The 21,048-nt window shown below is 33.0% G+C and overlaps 1 protein-coding gene across 8 annotated transcripts in view; it reads right to left on the bottom strand.

Moving 5' to 3' along the window:
• The window catches only part of FER (FER tyrosine kinase), a 428,416-nt gene that overhangs the window by 135,497 nt on the left and 271,871 nt on the right, over nucleotides 1-21,048 (bottom strand). For all 8 annotated transcript variants that reach the window (XM_042990938.1, XM_042990948.1, XM_042990943.1 and 5 more), the window contains 3 exons: nucleotides 18,631-18,687; nucleotides 14,363-14,478; nucleotides 11,781-11,875 (listed from right to left, as the gene is read on the bottom strand). In XM_042990938.1, the coding sequence (XP_042846872.1) occupies nucleotides 11,781-11,875; nucleotides 14,363-14,478; nucleotides 18,631-18,687 (268 nt within the window). The remainder of the gene's footprint in view (nucleotides 1-11,780; nucleotides 11,876-14,362; nucleotides 14,479-18,630; nucleotides 18,688-21,048) is intronic.

Genomic DNA, 21,048 nt, shown 5'->3' with positions numbered 1-21,048 from the left:
TGCTGACACGAGGCGTTTGTTTGGTTTCTACGTAAAACAGTCTGAGTATTTATGGCACTTCAAAGTAGAAAAAAACCCCAAACATTCACTTTTCAACTTTCATTGTAAATAAAATAAGTATTTTTTTTAAGAACTTTGATTCAACCAATTTTCAGTTGTCTTTTCAACTTGGAAAAATAGTCTGTGCCCTTCACTGTTTCAACAACTGTTTTCGTTATAACCCTGATAACAGGAAAAATCTCATACTAATAGGCACTTTCACATTCATATATGTTAAATAAGTTATAGGGGAAAACCTATTTATTTGTAAAGACAAAACATTATATGTAAATTTTTATTTTTTACTTCGGTTGAATTCTACAGTTTTACTAGTCCCAGCCACACTTCTAATATTTGCATCAAATATAAGTAGGCTTTTGATGTTCAAGCGAATTTTTGTTTTTAACATATATCTTTGAACTTTATCTGAGAATTTTAAGACTTTCCCATGTATAGTAACAAAAACTTAAAAATGATAAAAAAAACAAAACAAAACAAAACTAGTTAAAGCTAATCAGTCCCTTAAAGAACCATTTATCCATGTGGAAGGATGCCTATGTATTCATCACCTCCACACTTTCCTTTCAATCATTAAATAACTTCAACTGCCATAAAGTCATTTTCAAACAGTATCTACGACAAGAATATGGTTCAGAACACACTTTGTCCTGCTCACCAGGCTACCTGCCTCCTTGCAAGAGGTACTTATAGCTATCACTGTTATCAGATGCTTAGAACATAAAAAACATAGGAGCAATATTGCGCAGATGTACACAATCCATCTTTGGCTCAAACGTACCATGATAACTTAATGTCTGTTGTAACATACCAACCTTTTTCTCATTTCATTGATAAAAAAGGAAAATCTCTGTACACTTCTTTAGAATCACTCAAGTCAAAAAGGTAATACAGTAGTGGTAAGAGTTATTATATATTTCAGGTTTTTCTCATATCCTTCTTCTGGGTTAATGTATTTAGCACTTAGCTCCACCTCAGGGGAAGAATATTCACTGCTAGAAGAAAGTGATATATCTGAAGAACAATAGGAAAATGCCAAAACCACCTGTGTGGAATACTACCAGCTTATCAATTTATGTCACGTGTAAATAAAATTAGCTGATTCCCAAGGATGTTAGTGCTTTCAGCATCTGAAGAAATGGCCAGTTTATCCCATCTGCATTTGCTTTGGGGTATTAGGCAGCAAATGAAACACGAGGGCAAACCAGTGTATCATTTGGCTGAGAAAAAATATCAATTTAAAGATGTTATCTTTTCAAAAGGTTTTGGAAGTAGGTTACATTATATCAAACTATTATCTGTGGTATAAAATGGCAACAGAGAACATTTATTTCGTTTTTCATTAATGTGATATGCTTGAATTATAAAGTGAATGTCTAAGTTTAGATATAACATCAGTTAACATTTAAAAGAAAACTTCCTTATTTTCCCAAAGTGGAATTCACAATCCTCTAATTTATTAGACCAAATTCATACCAAAGTTATTTTTAAAGAGTATTCTGTTAATAGCTCCATACGTAAGTCCATAAAATTAGGTTCTTCTGTGGCAATTAACAAAAAATAATTCAGCCACTGAGTTGACATCTTATAATTTTTAGTAAATAAATACTTATTTGAGTATTACTATGTTGCTCTCTCCTTGAGCTCAAAATTTGCTGCTGTCAAGTGGTATTATTACACAACTGGTCATGGGTTAGAGCTTATGTAAGACCAAGTGCCAGTTCAGATTTTGAGGGCTCTCCTTTATGAGTGGTAGGAGCAATGTTCCTTAATCTTTTCTTGGCACAATTTACCTTTGTTACATTTATGATGAACAAATGAAACAAATGCCAGGCAAGTATCCACAGCCAAAACACTGGGACTTTGTTCCCAATGAAGCAGGAACTGTCATTTTCAGGGACTACCATAATAACTTTCTATAGCTGTGATAATCACATGACTGAAATTGGTTCTGCTACATCATATACATATATAAAATGTTGTTTTGAATTGAAGGGGTAGTTTATTTTTAAGAAGAATTTAACCTCCCTAGGGGCGCCTGCGTGACTCAGTCGGTTAAGTGTCCGACTCTTGATTTTGGCTCAGCTCATGTTCTTGCAGTCACAAGATCACAGCCCAGCCCTGGACTGCACTGACAGCGTGGACCCTGCCTGAGGGTCTCTCTGCCCCTCCCCTGCTCACGCTCACACACACACACATTCTCAAATAAAACTTTTTTTAAAAGAATTTAACCTCCCAGCAAAATTTAGCGAAATTACTCACAGAAATTATCAACTGAAATGAATTAAAAGAAATTGTGACAGTGGAAATGTTTCTACTGAGATGTTAAAGACATTTAGGATATAAAATAATCACGCTAAGATTTCTAAGCCAAAATCTCTAGACCATATAAACTCCATGAACTCAATTCTTAAAAAAACATGTTATAGGGAGGAGATATATTTTGATGATGTCTAAACCTGGTAAAAATTCTTCAATAATTCTCAAAGTTTCAAACACATAAGTCATTTTAAAATTAAAATGACTTTGAGTACTGCCAAAGGGCAGCATCTGTATAAGCTATGGAATGTACCAGATAATGTAACATTCAATTGGTTCCAGAAAGTTCTGAACTCAGAGAGGAGATCCATGTCAGAAAGAAAGGGGCAGTTACAAGTCTCTAGGGAAAGAAAGTGGAGACTGACATTTTTTTAAGGCTTAATAAAATTAATCACCTCTACTCATGATGTACAGAAACATTGTTGCATTTAAAGGTTAAGGTGCTTAGTTTCCTCTTCATCTGGGTATCAGTGGCAGCCCTAATTCAATCACATAAGAAAATAAATGACACCTGCCTGGCCCATAAACATTCCTTTAAGTAATGCTTGTCACTTAAAAAAAAAATTCTCTCACAATTTCCTTCATTTCAACTTCTAAGTAATAAACAACATGCTTACAAACTGTCTTTTTTAGCATATTAGAGCTTTTTGTTTTTAGTATTTCCTAGTGCCATTTAGAATTGCCTTTTGTTTGATTTTACTTATCCAGCAACCCATGAGCAAACAAGTAAATAAAGCATTTGTAATTCAAGAGATGATTCAAGTAAAGACAAGATCATCTTGGAGTATTCACTCTAAACTTCAATTCTCAAATGCTTCTAATCTCTTTAAACATTACTTTGGTTCAAATATATTTCAGATTTATGATTTCAAAGGGTTCAGTTATCTGACGAGAACAGGAGCATATTAAGTCTCTGCATAATGCAGTTTTGAAATGGCATGCATATTAGACACTAAGCAGTTATTAAATCTTGCTTTTAACCTACCAGTTTTCTAAATCTTTCCTCCACAAGCTTGATCCCCAGTAGAGAAAAAAGGAACTCCCAACAAAAATTTTCCTGTTTACTACAGTAAGCTATTTACTTATCTGTGCACAAGGCTGAGAAATTATGTAAGGGGGATTAATGTATTTGCCCATAGGGTATCTTGCATAGATGTTTAGCTTGAATTTTCATTTGTATTTTTAATTCGTAAAAGGATTATATATTTTGACCCACTTATAAATTGAATGATAAAACAAAACAGAGCATTATTTTCCTACTTGCTATTTAACTAATGTTGACAAGTCATTTTTACCTCTCTGAACTTCATTTAGTTTATTTATAAATGAAGATAACAATATGGCTGGTAGAATAAATGACCTAATATCAAAGTGCTTTTACAACTTTAAGATATTTTTTAAGCATAAGAAATTATATATTACTATGGTGCTTTTACAAGAATGAAAACTAGCTGGCTCTTTCCCCATAATACCTTTTATAAAGGAAGAAAAACACAGAAAAGTACTTTCTGAAGTAGTCTGAGAATTGAGGTTTCAACTTAAACATTTTTCTAACAATTACAATAATACAGCTTATTGCTAAAATTCAGAGGCCATTTAATCTAGCCACTTGAGTTTTACATAATAAAGATCAATGAAAGCTAAATATAAAACATATCAACAGAACAGTTACAAGGATGGAGAGAGAAGAACTGAAAACAAATGTTATACATCCTAATTTGTTCTCAGTCATTCCTATTTAGTACACCTAGGGTTAGGAGGAGAATTAGGGGCAGAGGCAGGTTCAGAGTTTGGGTTAGTTTTGGCTGGATTATAGCAGGCATTTTAAATAACCACTTTTTTCTCTTAGCCAATTGGAAAATAATAAAATTTATGGTAATAAAACAAAGTGGTCCCATGTGAAATATTTAGAGAGATATGTAATGTGTCTATATGTGTATTTACATAAAATCACAGTACATTAGTCCTTATACCAACCCTATTAATCTTACTTTATAGGCAGGAAAATTAAGGCACAGAAGTGTTAAGTAAGTTCAGCAAGGTCATATAAGACTGCCTAGCTCTTGGGCTTTTTTTGTTAAAGAACCATTTACAAGTTCAGTTTATATACATAAAATTTGTCCATTTTAACGTATGATTCAATGAGTTTTGACAAATTCACAGGTGTGCAACTGTCACTACAATCCAGTTTGATACATTTTCATCATGCCAAAAAGTCTCTCATACCTGTATACCGTTGGCCTTTAAACATCAGGGCTTAGGAGCATCAATCCCATCCCAGGCGAAAATCTACTGGGAAATGTATTAATTTCCTAAGAACATAACAACTAATAGTCTACCATTGAGCAGAAACCTTACTAATGACATAAACAGTTGATTAACATATTTTGCATGTTAAATGTACTAAATACTGTAGTTTTACAATAAAGCTAGAGAAAAAAAATCTTATCATTAGGGAAAACACATTTACCATACTATAAAAAATATGTATAATAAATGGACCCACACAGTTCAAATCCATGCTGTTCAAGAGTCAACTGTATAGTCAATCCCATCAGAAAGCCCAGCCCCAGAAAACCACAATGCCTTCTCTGGCCATTTCAAAGAAATGGAATCATACAGCATGTAGTCTTCTGCATTGGACTTGTTTCGATTAGCATAACGTTTTTGAGGTTCATGCATACTGCAGCATGTATTAATTACCTCATTTCTCTTTATTACTTAATAGTATTTATACCGTTTGGATATGCTACATTGTTTTTCCATGGACATTTAGGTTATTTCTACTTTTTGGCTATCATAAACAATGTTGCTATGAACATCTACTTACAGTTTTTGTGTGACAAATATTTTCAATTCTCTTGGGTAAATACCTAGGATTGAAACGCTTAATATATGTGGAACATTCATGTATAACTTCTAGAGAAATTGTAAACTTTCTTCCAAGAAAGCTGTATTATTTTATATTCCAGCACTAATGTATGAGGGAGTTGGTTTTTTCACACCCTCACCAACACTTATCAGAACTCAAGATCTCCACCACTACCCTCTCTGGCCTTTTACTGACCATGCACTTGTGTCACGGAATGCTGGACAGGACAGAGGAAGGAGCTAAGTGAATGAAGAAGTGAGGGAGACAGAGATCCCTATACTTTTTCAAAGACAACCATATCTATTTCAGCTGATGAACCTACATTGACACATCACTATCCTCCAAAGAGTGTTACAATATTAGTTTAACAGCTAGCATTTTAATTTCAAACACTGGCAAACAAGTGTTTATTGTGACAAAGATGAAAAATACCATAAACATGTTAAAGGGTGCTTTTTATTTACTTTTTCTGGCTATATGGTTCTAGAAGCTAGAACATGCGGTATGATATTGAAGTGGTAAATGCAGATAGAGGTTTTATTTCTTATATAAAGGAGGAAAGTATTCAGTCATTTACCATTAAGTATAATGTCATCTACAGGCTTTTCTTAGAAGCCCTTAATGTTAAGGAAGTTTTATTTCTCGTGAGAGCATTCTTATCAGGAACACAGGTTTGATTTTGCCAATTTTTTGTATCTATTGAGATGATGATACTATTTTTTGTTTGTTTGTTTGTTAATGTGATGAATGGCATGGATTGGTTTTTGAAGGTTAAACCAACTTGCGTTCTAGGATAAATTCTGCTTCAGTATGATGTATTTCTGTATATTGCTATATTGGCTTTGTTATAATTATGCTTAGGATTTTTATATAAGATCATGAGACATTACTCTGTAGTTTTCTTTTCCTATGATTTTTTTCTCTAGCTTTAGAATCAGGTAATGGTGGTCTCAAAAAATGAGCTGGGAAGGAGTCTTGCTTTTTCAACTTTCTGAATGAGTTGGTATAGAAGTGGTGTATTTCCTTCTGAAAAGTGTAGTATAATTCACCAGTGAAGCCAGCTGGGCCTGGAGTTTTCTTTGAAGGATGGTTTCTTAATAACCAATTCTTTAAAAGAGAGGGGGATATGAAGATTGAAGGATTTGGTAGTTTTATCTTTTAGGAGATTTGTCCATTGCATCTAAGTTGTTTAATTTGTTTGCACAAACTTGGCCAAAATATTCCATTAATATCCTTTTGACATCTGTAGACTCTGTAGTGATGTCAGCTCTCATTTTTGATATTAGTAATTTGTGTCCTCTCTTTTTTCTTATCGGCCTATGTAGAGGTTTACTTTTATTGATCTCAAAAGACTAGCTTTTAGTTTCGTTGACTCTGTGTATATCCCTTTTCATTGATTTCTGCTATTGCCTTAATTTTTTCTTTCTTCTACATATTTTGAGTTAACTTGGATTCATTCAACTTTTTATGGTAGAAATTGAAGTTATCACTTTGAGTACCTTCTTTTCTAATATAGACATATACTGTTAAAGTCGTTTCTCAAGTACTGCTTTATAGGCAGTATATAAATACTGAGATGTTGCGTTTTCATTTGCATTCAGGCTCAAAACACTTTGATTTCCACTCTGCCCCACTGGTTATTCAGATGCACATTGTGTAGTTTCCAAATATTTAGAGGTTTTTCAGAGATTTGTCTTTGAGCTCTATTTTTATTACATGTACATAATTTAAATACTTATAAATTAGTTGGGACTTGTTTTATAGTCCAGAATATGGACTATCTTAGTACACATTCTCTGTGTACTTAAAAGAATTTTATTTTCGGGTGATGATGTATGGAATGTCCTATTTATGTCAGTAGGTTAGGTTGACTGACAGTGTTATTCAAATCTTCTGTAACTTCCTTAGTGGATATACTTTTTAAATCAAATTTACTTTTAACGATCACTTACTATGGCATCACAAAAAAAGTAATACTCAGTGATAAGTCTGACAGAAGACAGAAAGTCCTCTATACTAAACTCTACAGAACTTAGTTTAGAGAAGTTAAAGATCTTACTAGCAAGATATACCATGTCCATGGGTCAGAAAACACAATAATGTTAATCCATCTATTTACCCCCAGTTGATCTACAGACTCAGTACAATACCAACCTTAATGCCAGCAAACCTTTATATAGAAACTCTCGAACTATAAAAGAACACTAACATTGATATGGAAATGCTAAGGGCCTCTAATAGCCCAAACGATGAAGAAACAAATTATAGCACTTACATTACCTGATTTCAAGACATTATAAAGCTACAGTAATTAAGACAGTGTTGTATTGGTATGAAGACAAACAAAAGAATCAACAGAAAAGAAGAGTCCAGAAAAAGACCTATACATAAAATTAAAATGAAAGTGCATGTAACAAGGTAGGTAAGGGAAACACCATAAGGGAAAAAAAGATAGTAATTTAAACAGGTGGTGCTGGAAGAACTGCATATCCATATGTCAAAAATATAAACTTAAGCTGTTTTTCACAGCATATATAAAAATTAACTTGAGATGGATCACAGACTCAAATGTGAATTCTTAAACTATAAAACACATAGAAGTAAGCATAAAAGAAAACCTTTATGATATTAGGATCGACAAAACTTTCTTCTATGTACCATGAAAAACATGATCTATGAAAGAAAAATTTGGTAATTTAAACTTTGTCAAAATTAAAAACTTCTGCTTTCCAAAAGACACAAGATAATGAATAGATATATCACAAACCAAGAGAAAATATTTGAAAAATAACATTTCTGATAAAGGATTTGTATCTAAAGTATGTTAAGAACCAAGACTCAATTGTAACAAACAACCCAATTTTTACAAATGGGCAAATGGTTTGAATAGACATTTCACCAAAGAAGGTACATGAATGGCAAATTAGCACATGAAAAGATGCTTAACATCTTTAGTCAGGAAAGACAAATTACATTAAGACATTTCTACATAAATATTAGAATGGCTAAAGACTGACCGGTCTGAACTGATGAAAAGAGAACACTGCTGCTGGGAAGGCAAACCAGTATAATCACTTTAAAAGGCAATTTGGCAGTTTCTTAAGTATTTAAACATGCATATTCCCTACTATTCATTCATCCCTTTCCTAGTACCTTCCCTAGAGAAATAAAAGCACAGGTCCATTACAAAGACTCGTACATAACTATTTTTAGCAGTTTCATTTGCAGTAGGCCCAGAAAAGAAACAACTCAAAAGTCTATCAGTAGCTGAATAAACGGTGGTATATTCCTGAGGTCACTCTACTCAGCAATAAAAGGGAAACTATTGATACAAAATGGCTGAATCTCAAAATAATTATGCTAAATGAAAGAAACCAGACCAGAATAAAAAAAAAAAGTGTAGACTGTATGATTTCATTTATACAAAATTCTAGAAATACAAACTAATATAGCAACAGAAGGCAAATCAGTGATTACCTGAGACAGGGTGTAGAGAAGGGTATAACTAAGTCCATACACAGACAATCAAGTATCCTATAAAAGTTGTTATTGTATCAAAGTGGTTTTCAAAAAGAATGACAAATTATGCTTATTAAAAATTAGATATTGGACCCACATTTTCTCAAATAAATGAAGTAAACGTGACACTTCAAGGGGAAAAAAATGACAGGTTTTGTTGCCAGCGATAAAATCCAAACTTTACAGTGACAATTAAAATTTTAGAAAACACATATTTGTCACCATGTACTTGATAGCTTCCCATTATTTGTCTGATGAGACTACTGTTGACATTAATAAATGTGATCTTTTGATGTTATATAATGAATCATGTCACCTTTTTAAGGATCTATATATATAACCTAGTCACCTGATATATTCTAAATGATGAAGCATGATGCTACAGAATCATGCACAGATAAAAGATACATTCAAATTCCAAGTTCAAGCAATGGAGTTAGTGTAAGAGAGTATGAAAAGTTTATCACTGTGGTTTCAGATTCCATGCTGCAACTAACCTATGAAAAATTTACCAAAATGTACTGTGAAGTAAAAATAGAATATGGCTTCCCAACAATCGCCTACCCTGAGTCCTGGATCATGTGAACACAGTTATCACTTCCCTAATTATGTTGTCATATGGCATTCTCTTCTTTCAAAAAAGGAGAGAATATTCTCCAGCTGATAACAGAAGAGTAAGTTTAAAAAAATCAAAAACACTTGAAAGATATGACTATGCTGAGTCTGAAGATGGAGGGACCACGGGAAAAACAGTGTAGAAACCTTAAGGAGACGAGAGATGCCTTCAGCTGACAGCAAGCAATAAAAGCAACTTAGACCACTTCTCAGCTGCAGGGAACAGGATTCTGCCACAACAGAGGCAGGTTAGTAGTCAATTCCTCCCAGTGACTCCAGATAAGAACTCAGCCTGAAATCCCAATTTGGGGCTTTGTGATACCCTGAGCAGTTAACCCAATCAATATTGCCTATGCTTGTGATCCATAGGACTGTGAGGTAATAAATGCATGTTGATTAAAGCTGCTAGGCTGTGATCATTTGTTATGCAGCAACAGAAAGCTAATACATTTATTATAAATCAAAATGCACATATACTTGCAACCAACAATCCCATTCTTGAAAATGCACCCTATATAGTTCAAAATGATTACATTATTAGTCCAAATATATTCATTCAACGTTGATATATATATTGCACACACACACAGTCTCCCTAAGTAGAAGACTGATTAAATTACATAAATCCATACAATGGAATATTCTGAAACCATTACAAGAAAAAGATATAACTACATGGATAAATATCAAACAATGAGACCCTAAGTTATACTATTAAGAGAAAAAAGATCTGAAAAGTTTAAGAGTATGTTTTTATACATTAAACATTTTCCTGGAAACACACACATATACTTAGTTATCAACTAGCTTTGAGACAGGCTTAGATTATTAAGTGGGAGATCTTCATTTTTAATTTTCTATTTTCCATTACGCTTTCAATTTTCTAATGGGGCTTATTATTCTTATTCTTTCAAAAACATCAATATAAGTTATTTGTCAGTGTCAGATGAACACTTCCCTGGCACTCCTGCAATGCTATATTCTTTTGTTCAACTTGTACCTGCTATCTGGCATTTGTCATCCATGCTAAGACCAAGATCACTTTTCCTCATCAACTCAGCCCCACCTTTCAAATCTCAGTTTCTCAGAGACATCCCCTATTAACTGGGGACTTCATGTATGTGATTTTTTTTTTTTTTTTGAGACAGAGACAGACAGAGCATGAGTGGGGGGAGGGGCAGAGAGAGAGGGAGACACAGAATCTGAAGCAGGCTCCAGGCTCTGAGATGTCAGCACAGAGCCCAATGTGGGGCTTAAACTCATGAACCGCGAGATGATGACCTAAGCGGAAGTTGGACAGTCAACCAACTGAGCCACCCAGGCACCCCATGATATTATTTAATTAAAACTATAAGCTATTCAATTGTTTTCAAAATTTTAGACTGTACTCTAACATTTTTCCTAACTATATTGAAATTACTTATGATATAGATCATAAATAACATACAATGTATATAACAGTGCTATCTTGATGAGGACCAAGATGATGATAATCCTAAATCCTGCAGTTATATGGTAATATCAAGAACTACTACATAGTAGGCAAACCAGTGTGATAAAAATGCGACTAACTATCCTTAAATAATAGCAGAATTGTGTGAGCAATATTTAATGGGCAATCTGTAATATCAGGTTTATCTAATGTATATTAAAGTTAGAAATATTTTTCATATTCCTTTAAGTTTCTTTTAAAATGCATAAATACTAGTTAAAGCAAATATTTATTATTAAATATTATATTTATAAATTTTACCAAGATCAAATTTTACCTCTAATGAAATTTTCTACAAGATGATATACAGTGAAAGTAACTTAAAAATACACTCTATAAGTTCAAAGTTATCCTTGCTTGTTGGCAAAAGTGGTTAACCACAAGACCCAGAGGTGTTCAAAGTCACCATAAAGAAATATAGGAAAAATTCCTCAACAGATTAATTTTTCTTTGTTCACTTATGAAAGATGTTCATAGTTGATAAGGGATTCAAAGCACTATGGAATTTTATATGCAGCCAAACAAGAGGATGTGTGGTATTGTACTTGGAAAATAATATACAATGAACAAGATAGAAAATAGTACTATCATTGTTATAAAGTTAAACCAAGTAGACTATTTTTATAAACAGGTCTTCTAACAAAAACATACCTAACTAAATTCCATGTGTAATTGCACTATAATAATATATCTCCCCCCAAAAAAACAGGTGGATGGCATTTTCTATATAACAGCAAAGTATTAAAGACTATAAAAATATTGGGCATATACATAGCTCTTTGTCATCAGGAAAACGTTAAACAGAATTGCTGAAAACTTTACAAGGAGAAATCAAAGAGACTGAACATATAAAAATAATAAAACATGACATTACAACATCATCGAGGAAACCTCTAAAATCATTACCTGGAACCAGTTCCATAATGATGTAGATAGGCTGTCTTTGTGTGCAAACGCCTATAAGTTTGACAATATTGGGATGATCGTATTGCTTGAGAATTCTGGATGAAAAAAGTTTGAGAACAGTTATCATTTAAATAAAAAAGCATTGATTTATGATCATCAACAGCATGCCCAAGTAGAATATACTTTAGTCAATATAATTCTCTTTTTAAAGCTTCAATATGAAACCAAATTATAATTGATGGATGTATACAAGTTTAAATAAATATTAGCAAACTATAGGTAAAAGGAATCAATTCTCCTTAATTCAATATTCATTTAAAAATTATTATCCACTCTGAGTAATAATCATGCTAAACCTGAACATCTTACTTAGTCCCAAACATTACACTCCCTTCCAAGTATCTGGTTTTAGCCATTACCACAAAAGCATAACTGACAAGCATTTAGTGGACTAGAATTGTAAGCTGCTAGGTTGGCATCTTTTTGTTTTGTTTTTATGTACACACTTGATTGAAAATACATAAATAAGAATTCAATTCATATTGGTAAATTTTATAGGCTGATCATCTCATTAGATTTTGTAAAATACTATCTTGATTATAGCGATCAATTTCAAAATAGTAAAAATTCAAGTATTGAGAAAGTGGACTACAGGTTCAAAAATAATTTAGTAACAGTTTCAATATACACTGAAGCTGAAAAAAGGGGACTTTGTTTGGATAAAGGCGAAATTTCATCAGAGGGCTATAAAAATAGCACAGACTCATCCATAGGACTCCAAGCATGAGTTAAAATAAATTAGATTCCCTCAAAGGCCCATCTACGCTGAATATTTCTATTACCAAATCGTATTCCATATTATCCTACTGACATAGTTATAAATTCACTCATATTTGAAAAATGCAGTTTCCTAAGAGAATGAAAAAATCACTATTGAGAGAAAGAAAAAAAAAGTTCATATATGTTTTGTATAAGCCCAACTAAAGCAGAGATAACTCCAAGAAAAACGCCTTAGATTGAAAATATATAATAATGACTTATAAGTGAAAAAAGATAAGAGTAGAAAAAATTCTAGAGATGAGGAAAATATTCTGTCACTCACCTTGAGCTTTCAGCCTCTATGAAGAATTAAAAACGAAGTCTTAGAATGTTTGACCCTAATCCAAAGTGTCATTTCTTAGGTTGGAAACTGCTTAGTAAAGAAATTCCACAAAATAGCCAGCATGGACTCCATATTAAATATCTAAATATATAGTTCTATCATCTATTAAATGACACTTGGGAATGTGCATAGATACAATTCTCATTTTTAACATAAAACTTTGTAATTCTACTTGAGAAAATGGATTTTTCCACTTTAGAAAATTTAATACTTTATTTTTCAATAAAACAGTCACAATTTAGAAACCAAGAAAACTAGCTTTAAAAAAAATAATGTAATATATAACCTTGTACCTTAATACCACCTATAAAATAATCAGCCTATGAAATACAAGTCTGATAGCATGCCTTTATCATACCATATTTTCAACCTACCAGTAATTGACATTAAAAAAGTTTACATCTTTATTCTCTAGATCATATTTAACAAGCGCACCAACTAGGTTAATCCATTGCTAGCAATATTCACTTTTAGATGCTGAATGAACATCCATGAAAATGTTCCATCCTATGGCACTTAGTTCTCTCATTGCCATAAGCTTAGTTCTTTTACAGCACTTTATAGAAACCTCAATTTTATACGCTACGCCATGATAGACAGACACACACACAACACACACACACACACACACACAACACACACACACTTTCCCTTTCTCCCTTTACAGCACATGGATCCATGTATCTTCCTTCTTTCCCATCCATATATCCATGCATCTCAGAGAGTCCATCCTTATTTTGCCCAAAACATTTTTCCATTTGTTTTGTACTGTGTTGTGGGTTTTACTGCTAACAGAATACTATTAACCACACACAATACAGGGGTATTAGAACATTAACTTTTAGCTAATAGAAAAAAAGAGAAGACAATTATCCTAGAAGATTAGAAAAGAAACAATGTACAAATTTTGGAACAAATGCCCAACAAGGAGTTGAAGAAGAAATCTGAGGTTCTCAGAAAAGAAAGGTAACAGCTCAGAAAAGACAATCAAGAGAAAACACTAAGGAGGGTTGTATAGATATAATTATATATATCTAAATGTATTTACATCAATTGTGTATTTTGTATATGGACTAAAATAATATTTTTATTATAAAGACAATCACATTGCACATGTACATACATAAATGTTTGTATATGTGATAAAAGCAAAAAACACTGCAATATTCCAATACTGAAGAATAGTCACTGTTTTTTAGCATCTGGTTCTTTTGACCATGATTGCATAAACATTCTATAGTCCAACTAAAAACAAATAAACCTTTTGTTTCTATACTGTGTAACTGCTTACTTGTGAGGGTTTGGAAAGTGCTTCCTTCTACTTCAGTAAATCATAATTTAAGATAATCCCAAACTTCGTATTTCAGGGTTGTAATAGTAACTTATAAGCACATGTTTAATATTACTTTAGCAAACTCACTTGGCTTCTTGTAAAAATTTTATTTTCAGTTCCTGAGGAAGGTCTTCTTTACATGTTTTAACAGCAACAGCGGTTTTATCCTTTAATATGCCCTTATATACTTCACCAAAATTCCCCTGAAAATACAAATACATGTACTGTTTAGGGTGTAAGACTGCCACATAAATCTCTGCAAAATACAAGGTAAACATGAAATGATGCATTTTGAATTAATCAAAGTATTCTTTTAGCTTTATTCAGAGTTTTAAGTAGACATAAAAGATGGGAAATGTTACTCTTGTCAATCCTCCAACTTTAAAAATACTACCCGACCCACCTACCCTTTGGGGGATTGAAGCATGAGGAGAACTGAAAAGGAAAATCAGGGAAAAAATTGGAACAGGATAAAAAGAGAAACTCAAGTTGAAACCATCAGAAAGACATTGTTTCCTGCCTCCTAGTTCTCTTTACCCCCAATCTCTAAATGTTATTAGATTAAGAAGTTAACCATTAATGTTTCAAGACAAAGCAAAGATTCCATGAGGTGGCTGTTGCTATGGATACACACAGTCAAATGTCAGCTGAAGAGCGTAAGGCAATAGGTAAGAGGCAATTGAACCAGGCCCACTAGTGACTGTCACCCGTCAGCAGACTGTCAATCTCTGAAAGGTACCAAGGAAGAGGAAGTGCTTATCCAAATGCCAGTGTCACCCATGTTGGGTTTCTACCAAATGTAGAAATCCCTAACTTTGTTCTAAGTCTCTAACATATTTTGACTTTTATGTGCATTATTTCAAGTTTGAAGTCATTTTTTTTTAATTTTTAAGATGAAACAAAATATTACAAGGATGAGCTATAGAGCTAATCCAACAGCTATTTCTTAGTACTCAAGTTTTTAGGTATGCATATGTATTTTTTACATAACTCTAATCCTAATATGCAAGCATTATAATAAGCTTCAATGCTATTGTCGAACAATAAGTAACTGAACTAGGGGTCTGCTAATTATTGGGTTTAAGGTCTCAGATCAATGTAACTCTTTTTTTTTCAATTTACATCCAAATTAGTTAGCATATAGTGCAACAATGATTTCAGGAGTGGATTTCTTAATGCCCCTTACCCATTTAGCCCATACCCCCTCCCACAACCCCTCCAGCAACCCTCAGTTTGTTCTCCATATTTATGAGGCTCTTCTGTTTTGTCCCCCTCCCTGTTTTTATATTATGTTTGCTTCCCTTATGTTCATCTGTTTTGTATCTTAAAGTCCTCCTATGAGTGAAGTCATATATTTGTCTTTCTCTAACTAATTTCGCTTAGCATTAATACTCTCTAGTTCCATCCACTTAGTTGCAAATGACAAGATTTCATTCTTTTTGATTGCCGAGTAATACTTCATTGTATATATATATCACATCTTCTTTATCCATTCATCCATCGATGGACATTTGGGCTCTTTCCATACTTTGGCTATTGTCGATAGTGCTGCTATAAACATTGAGGTGCATGTGTCCCTTCGAAACAGCATACCTGTATCCCTTGGATAAATACCTAGTCATGCAATTGCTGGGTCATAGGGTAGTTCTATTTTTAATTTTTTGAGGAACCACCATACTGTTTTCCAGAGTGGCTGCACCCAAGAGATCCTCTTTCTCCGCATCCTCGCCAACATCTGTTGTTGCCTGAGTTATTAATGTTAGCCATTCTGATAGGTGTAAGGTGGTATCTCATTGTGGTTTTGATCTGTATTTCCCGGATGATGAGTGATGTTGAGCATTTTTTCATGTGTCGGTGTGCCAGCTGGATGTCTTCTTTGGAGAAGTGTCCATTCATGTCTTTTGCCCATTTCTTCACTGTATTATTTGTTTTTTGGGTGTTGAGTTTGATAAGTTCTTTATAGATTTTGGATACTAACCCTTTATCTGACATGTTGTTTGCAAATATCTTCTCCTATTCTTCTGGTTGCCTTTTAGTTTTGCTGATTGTTTCCTTCACTGTGCAGAAGCTTTTTATTTTGATGAGGTCCCAATAGTTCATTTTAAGATCAATGTAACTCTTAACCAATAGTTCAAGGTGTGTAAGTTTTATGTATTAATAAATTGAAAATTATGAAAATGTTTTAATAAAGTATTTTATATATGTACATATATTTACGTCCAATTTCTGTCAGCAAAGTTTCATAGCATTTTTTTTCTTTAAAAATTTTAATTCCAGTGTAGTTAACGGTGTTATATTAGTTTCAGGTTTACAATATGGTGATTCAGCAATTCCAAATATTACTCAGTGCTCATCATGATACGTCTACACTCTTAACCCCCTTCACCTATTTCACCCATTCTCCCCATTCACTGCCCTCTGGTAATGATCTGTTTGTTCTTTATAGTTAAGAGTATTTTTTGGTTTGCCTCTTTTTTTGTTTGTTCATGTGTTTTGTTTCTTAAATTCTACACATAACTGTAATCATATGGTATTTATCTTTCTCTGACTTATTTTGCTTAGCATTATACCCTTTGGATCCATCCATGTTGTTGCAAATGGCAAGATTTCATTCTTTTTTTATGGCTGAATAATATTCCATTGTGACTGTGTGGAGGCTGCTTGAGATTTCTCTCTCTCTCTCTCTCTCTCTCTCTATCTCTCTCCCTGTCTCCCTCCCTCCCTCCCTGTCTCCTTCTCTTTCTGGCCCTCCCTCATTCATGCACACGTACACATGTTCTCTCTTTTCACTCTCTCAAAATAAATAAACTTTTAAAAATGATTAAATTTATTTAAACTGACACCATACTACTGTCTTGTCATTGAAAAAATATTATTCTTTGAAATGGCCCTAGTAAGGAGCTAATGGTTAAAATCCTTTCCTAACATACCATACATATTTCACACAGTAAACTAAACATAAACATAACTGAAATATTTCTCTTTAACTGAAAATATTTTTGCTTAGTACTCAAAAAGCAGTCCTTATCAACCCATTCTATTTTAGTAAATGGTTTAATTTTACAATATTTTAGCTGTGTTTTCAAGAAAATTTAATTTCCTTGTAATAATTTTTGGCCCAATTATTGCTACTGACTTACTGACCTAAAGTAATGGAAAGAAGGAATACTTCCTTAGGAATGATGAACACATCACAAATGAAATAAACACATCAGCTACTGCTTTTGACTTGAGATTCTTTAGAATTTACTTACAAAGTAATTATTAGCAGTCAATAGAAACTGCTTTCCAACAGCAATTTAATTCTTCCATTTGGAAAGGATATTTTAAAATAATATGAAGAATCCTGCAAAGTGGATTACTTCACTAGGGATTTACTTTCTCAACATATTCACAGCTAAAAAAAAAATAAGGATTGTCAACTCATCAGTTGATATTTGAATAAAAAAATTAATAATCATTTATTTCTTTATTTAAAATGCTGAGCTCTAAGTCTAGTATTGATCAAATACATGCATCACAGTTTTCTCCAAACATCTGAATTTTATACTATTTTTCACATTGCACTGTAAGCCTATACTGAATTCAAACTTTCAAAACAAAACAGCACTAATTAATTCATTGACAAAGTCATATTTATCCATTAGAACTCAATCATAAAAAAGCTATTAATAAATTTGCAAATAGCCCATTTGATTAATGATTATAAAATGTCTGCCATTATTATTAAACATAATACACTTTCATCTGGCCTATGAGTTGGAAGAAACTTCAAACTAGTCTGGAAAAAAGGGACTTTCATCATATATAGCTACCTTCTCTGACCACTACCAGAGCTGGCTATAAAATCAATCTTTATATTGAAACATGTCTTATCCACATAATTATTAGATTGAAATAATGTATCTAGTGTTGTCACATAGTGAGATTCTATACACAATCCTGAAACCCTCAAGAGCAGTAAGTCACTTTTCTTGAACTATCATGTATAACCAGACACAAATGGAACAAGCCTACTGAGTGTTTAAACTTTTATTACATCATTTTCCAATCTCAGATCACTAGTTTTGGCTTTACCACACACACTGCAATAAAATCATTACAGCTTTTAGTTCTTCCAGAGAAAAACATACATATACTATTTTAAAAAGCCAAGAATCATCCTTAAACTTTTCAAAGATTTTCCCCTTTTTATTTCAGTGACCATCACAGTATTTGTAACAGATGTGGTATAGTGTTATTCTAGGTTCCTGTGAGAATGTGCCTTGCTGTGTGCTAGAATGGAAGAAAAGCTTTGAAGAAAATGAAGAAGTCTGTAGAGTACACAGACACTGTAAGCTCAGCTGACTACATACCTTGCCCAGTAGTTCTCCCAACGTGACATCTTCATGATTGAGAACCCATTTCTTATCCTAGGGCAAAGAAAAAGAACAATTTTTTTTAGCCCAATCAAGAATACGTTTCCTGTAAGATGCATTTGAGGCAATAGCAAAGAGAACTAAAGAGTATTTTATTCAGACCATTAAATCAACAGCACACTAACAAGTTGTAACTTTAAGAGGGTATAACACAGACAGATTTAAGAAATGTTACTCCATCATAGGATTTAAAAATTCTACATTATTGCTAACTTCTATCACAAATCTCAGCCCTCAAAATGATAGTATTCCTGTATCTAGAACACAGCACGCCCTTTCTTCCCACCATCAAGTTTAGGCTCTGCCTTAATTGGTCATTTTACAACAGTTGTGTCATAAATATATGAGGGAATATTATCATATAATGCAAAATGTCCAATTCCCAATAAATTACAGAAAATTACATTACTAACAGCTAATTTTTCCACATGTAAAGTGGCCATGAGTTATAGCTGTCTCTGCAACTGCATATAGTCCCTTATCTTTCCCAAGTACTTTCTCACAGTATAATAAAGCAACAAACATTAATTCCAGTATCCCTAGGGTACACAAGCTTAGTAATGCAAACATGCCACTATAAAAGAACACCCTATTATCTAATCTCAAGAACTAATTGCTACTTAGGGAACACTTTATCATACAAATCTCAGCTAGGAAACTACACAATACCATAGATTAAAAGACACCCAAATTTTTTAAAAAGAAAAATCAACAAGGAATGAAGCAAGAAAGAAGGAAAGAGAGGAAGATATGATGGAGAGGCAGGAAGGAAAAAAAAGTATGGGGGGAAGAGAGAAAGAGGAAAAAAAAAAGAAAATCCTAGAATGATATATTTTCTTCATAACTTGTTTTTTTATTAAATATTAAAGTATAGTATTCACCCACTGTACAGACTGAAATGTAGTATGACCTACAGAATGAGTTTTAACAAGTCACCGCACATCTTGAAGTGAATGTCTACCCCTAGTTTAAAAATATTCTGGACAGCTATTTCCAAAACACCATGTGACAAACACAACCACCACTCTCTGATAGGTCAGCAAAGAGAACATTGACTTTTTTCAGTTTACATGTATAGTCTTTCAATCTAAATATAAAGCTAGAGCTATAAAGGACCTGGAAAAAATACATAGGAGGATAGCTCCATGACGAAGACAGTAAGCAAAGTTTCTTAGGGCACAAAAGCATTAACTATAAAATTCGTCAAAATTTCAAACAAAATTATAAAACAAAAAATTATCAACAAAATTATAAAAATTCTTCCCAAGGCCATCATTTGAAAAATAAAACGGCAAACTATAATCTGGGAGAATTTTTGCATTACATCTATCTAACAAGTAATATTTTTGTAGAATATATAGAGAATTCATACCTCAGTAACAAGTTAAGAAAAACCCAATTTTAAGAAACTGGATAAAAATCTGTAATAGCCAAATTATGGAAACAGCCCAAGTCTCTATGGACTAATGAATGGATAAAGAAGATGTGATACACACAGGCTCATGCGCACACACACTAGAGTATTACTCAGCCACAAAAAAGAATGAACTCTTGCCATTTGCAATGATGTGGATGGAACTAGAGAGTATTATGCTAAGCAAAATTAAGTCAGAAAGACAAACACCATATGATTTCACTCATGTGGAATTTAAGAAACAAAACAAATGAACAAGGGAGGGCAGGGAGAGAGGGAGGCAAACCAAGAAACAGACTCTTCATTATAGAGAACAAAATTAATGGTTACCAGAGGGGAGGAAGATGGTGGGACGGGTGAAACAGGTGATAGGGATCAAGGAGTACAATTGTTATGAGGAGCACTGCTTGTTGTATGGAAGTATTTAACCACTATATTGTACACCTGAAACTAATATTACACTGTATGTAACCAACTGGAATTTAAATTAAAAACTTCTAAAAAAAAAAACTGGGTAAAAAAAAATCAAAAGAAGATGCACAAATAGTAAGTTCATCAAAAATGACATTATGTGTCAGGGACATAAAGCTACAAACCACATTAAGATGCCACTTCACACCCACTTAGAAGACTAAAATTCAAAAGATTAACAGTATCAGAAGATGTGAGGATGCGGAACAACTGGAATACTGACTCATACATTGTTAGTTAAGGATTTGGAATGGAATAGCCATTTTGGAAGACAATTTGGCAGCATCACATCAAAAGGAGAATGGATAAACAAATTTTGGTATAATCAGGCAATTAGTTACTATTCAGCAACAATTTACTACAAATGCATCCAACAGAGCATTTGTACAACATTTTGCCAAGCTAATAAGGCCAAATATACTTTATATACATGGCATAAATAAAGAGTCCACTTATATAAATTGTTAGAA

The sequence above is a fragment of the Panthera tigris genome, chromosome A1 (genome assembly GCF_018350195.1).
Source record: "Panthera tigris isolate Pti1 chromosome A1, P.tigris_Pti1_mat1.1, whole genome shotgun sequence".
In the NCBI taxonomy this organism is placed as follows: Eukaryota; Metazoa; Chordata; class Mammalia; order Carnivora; family Felidae; genus Panthera; species Panthera tigris.
The sequence above is the reverse complement of the archived record's forward strand: the minus strand, read 5'-3'. Positions and strand labels throughout refer to the sequence as shown.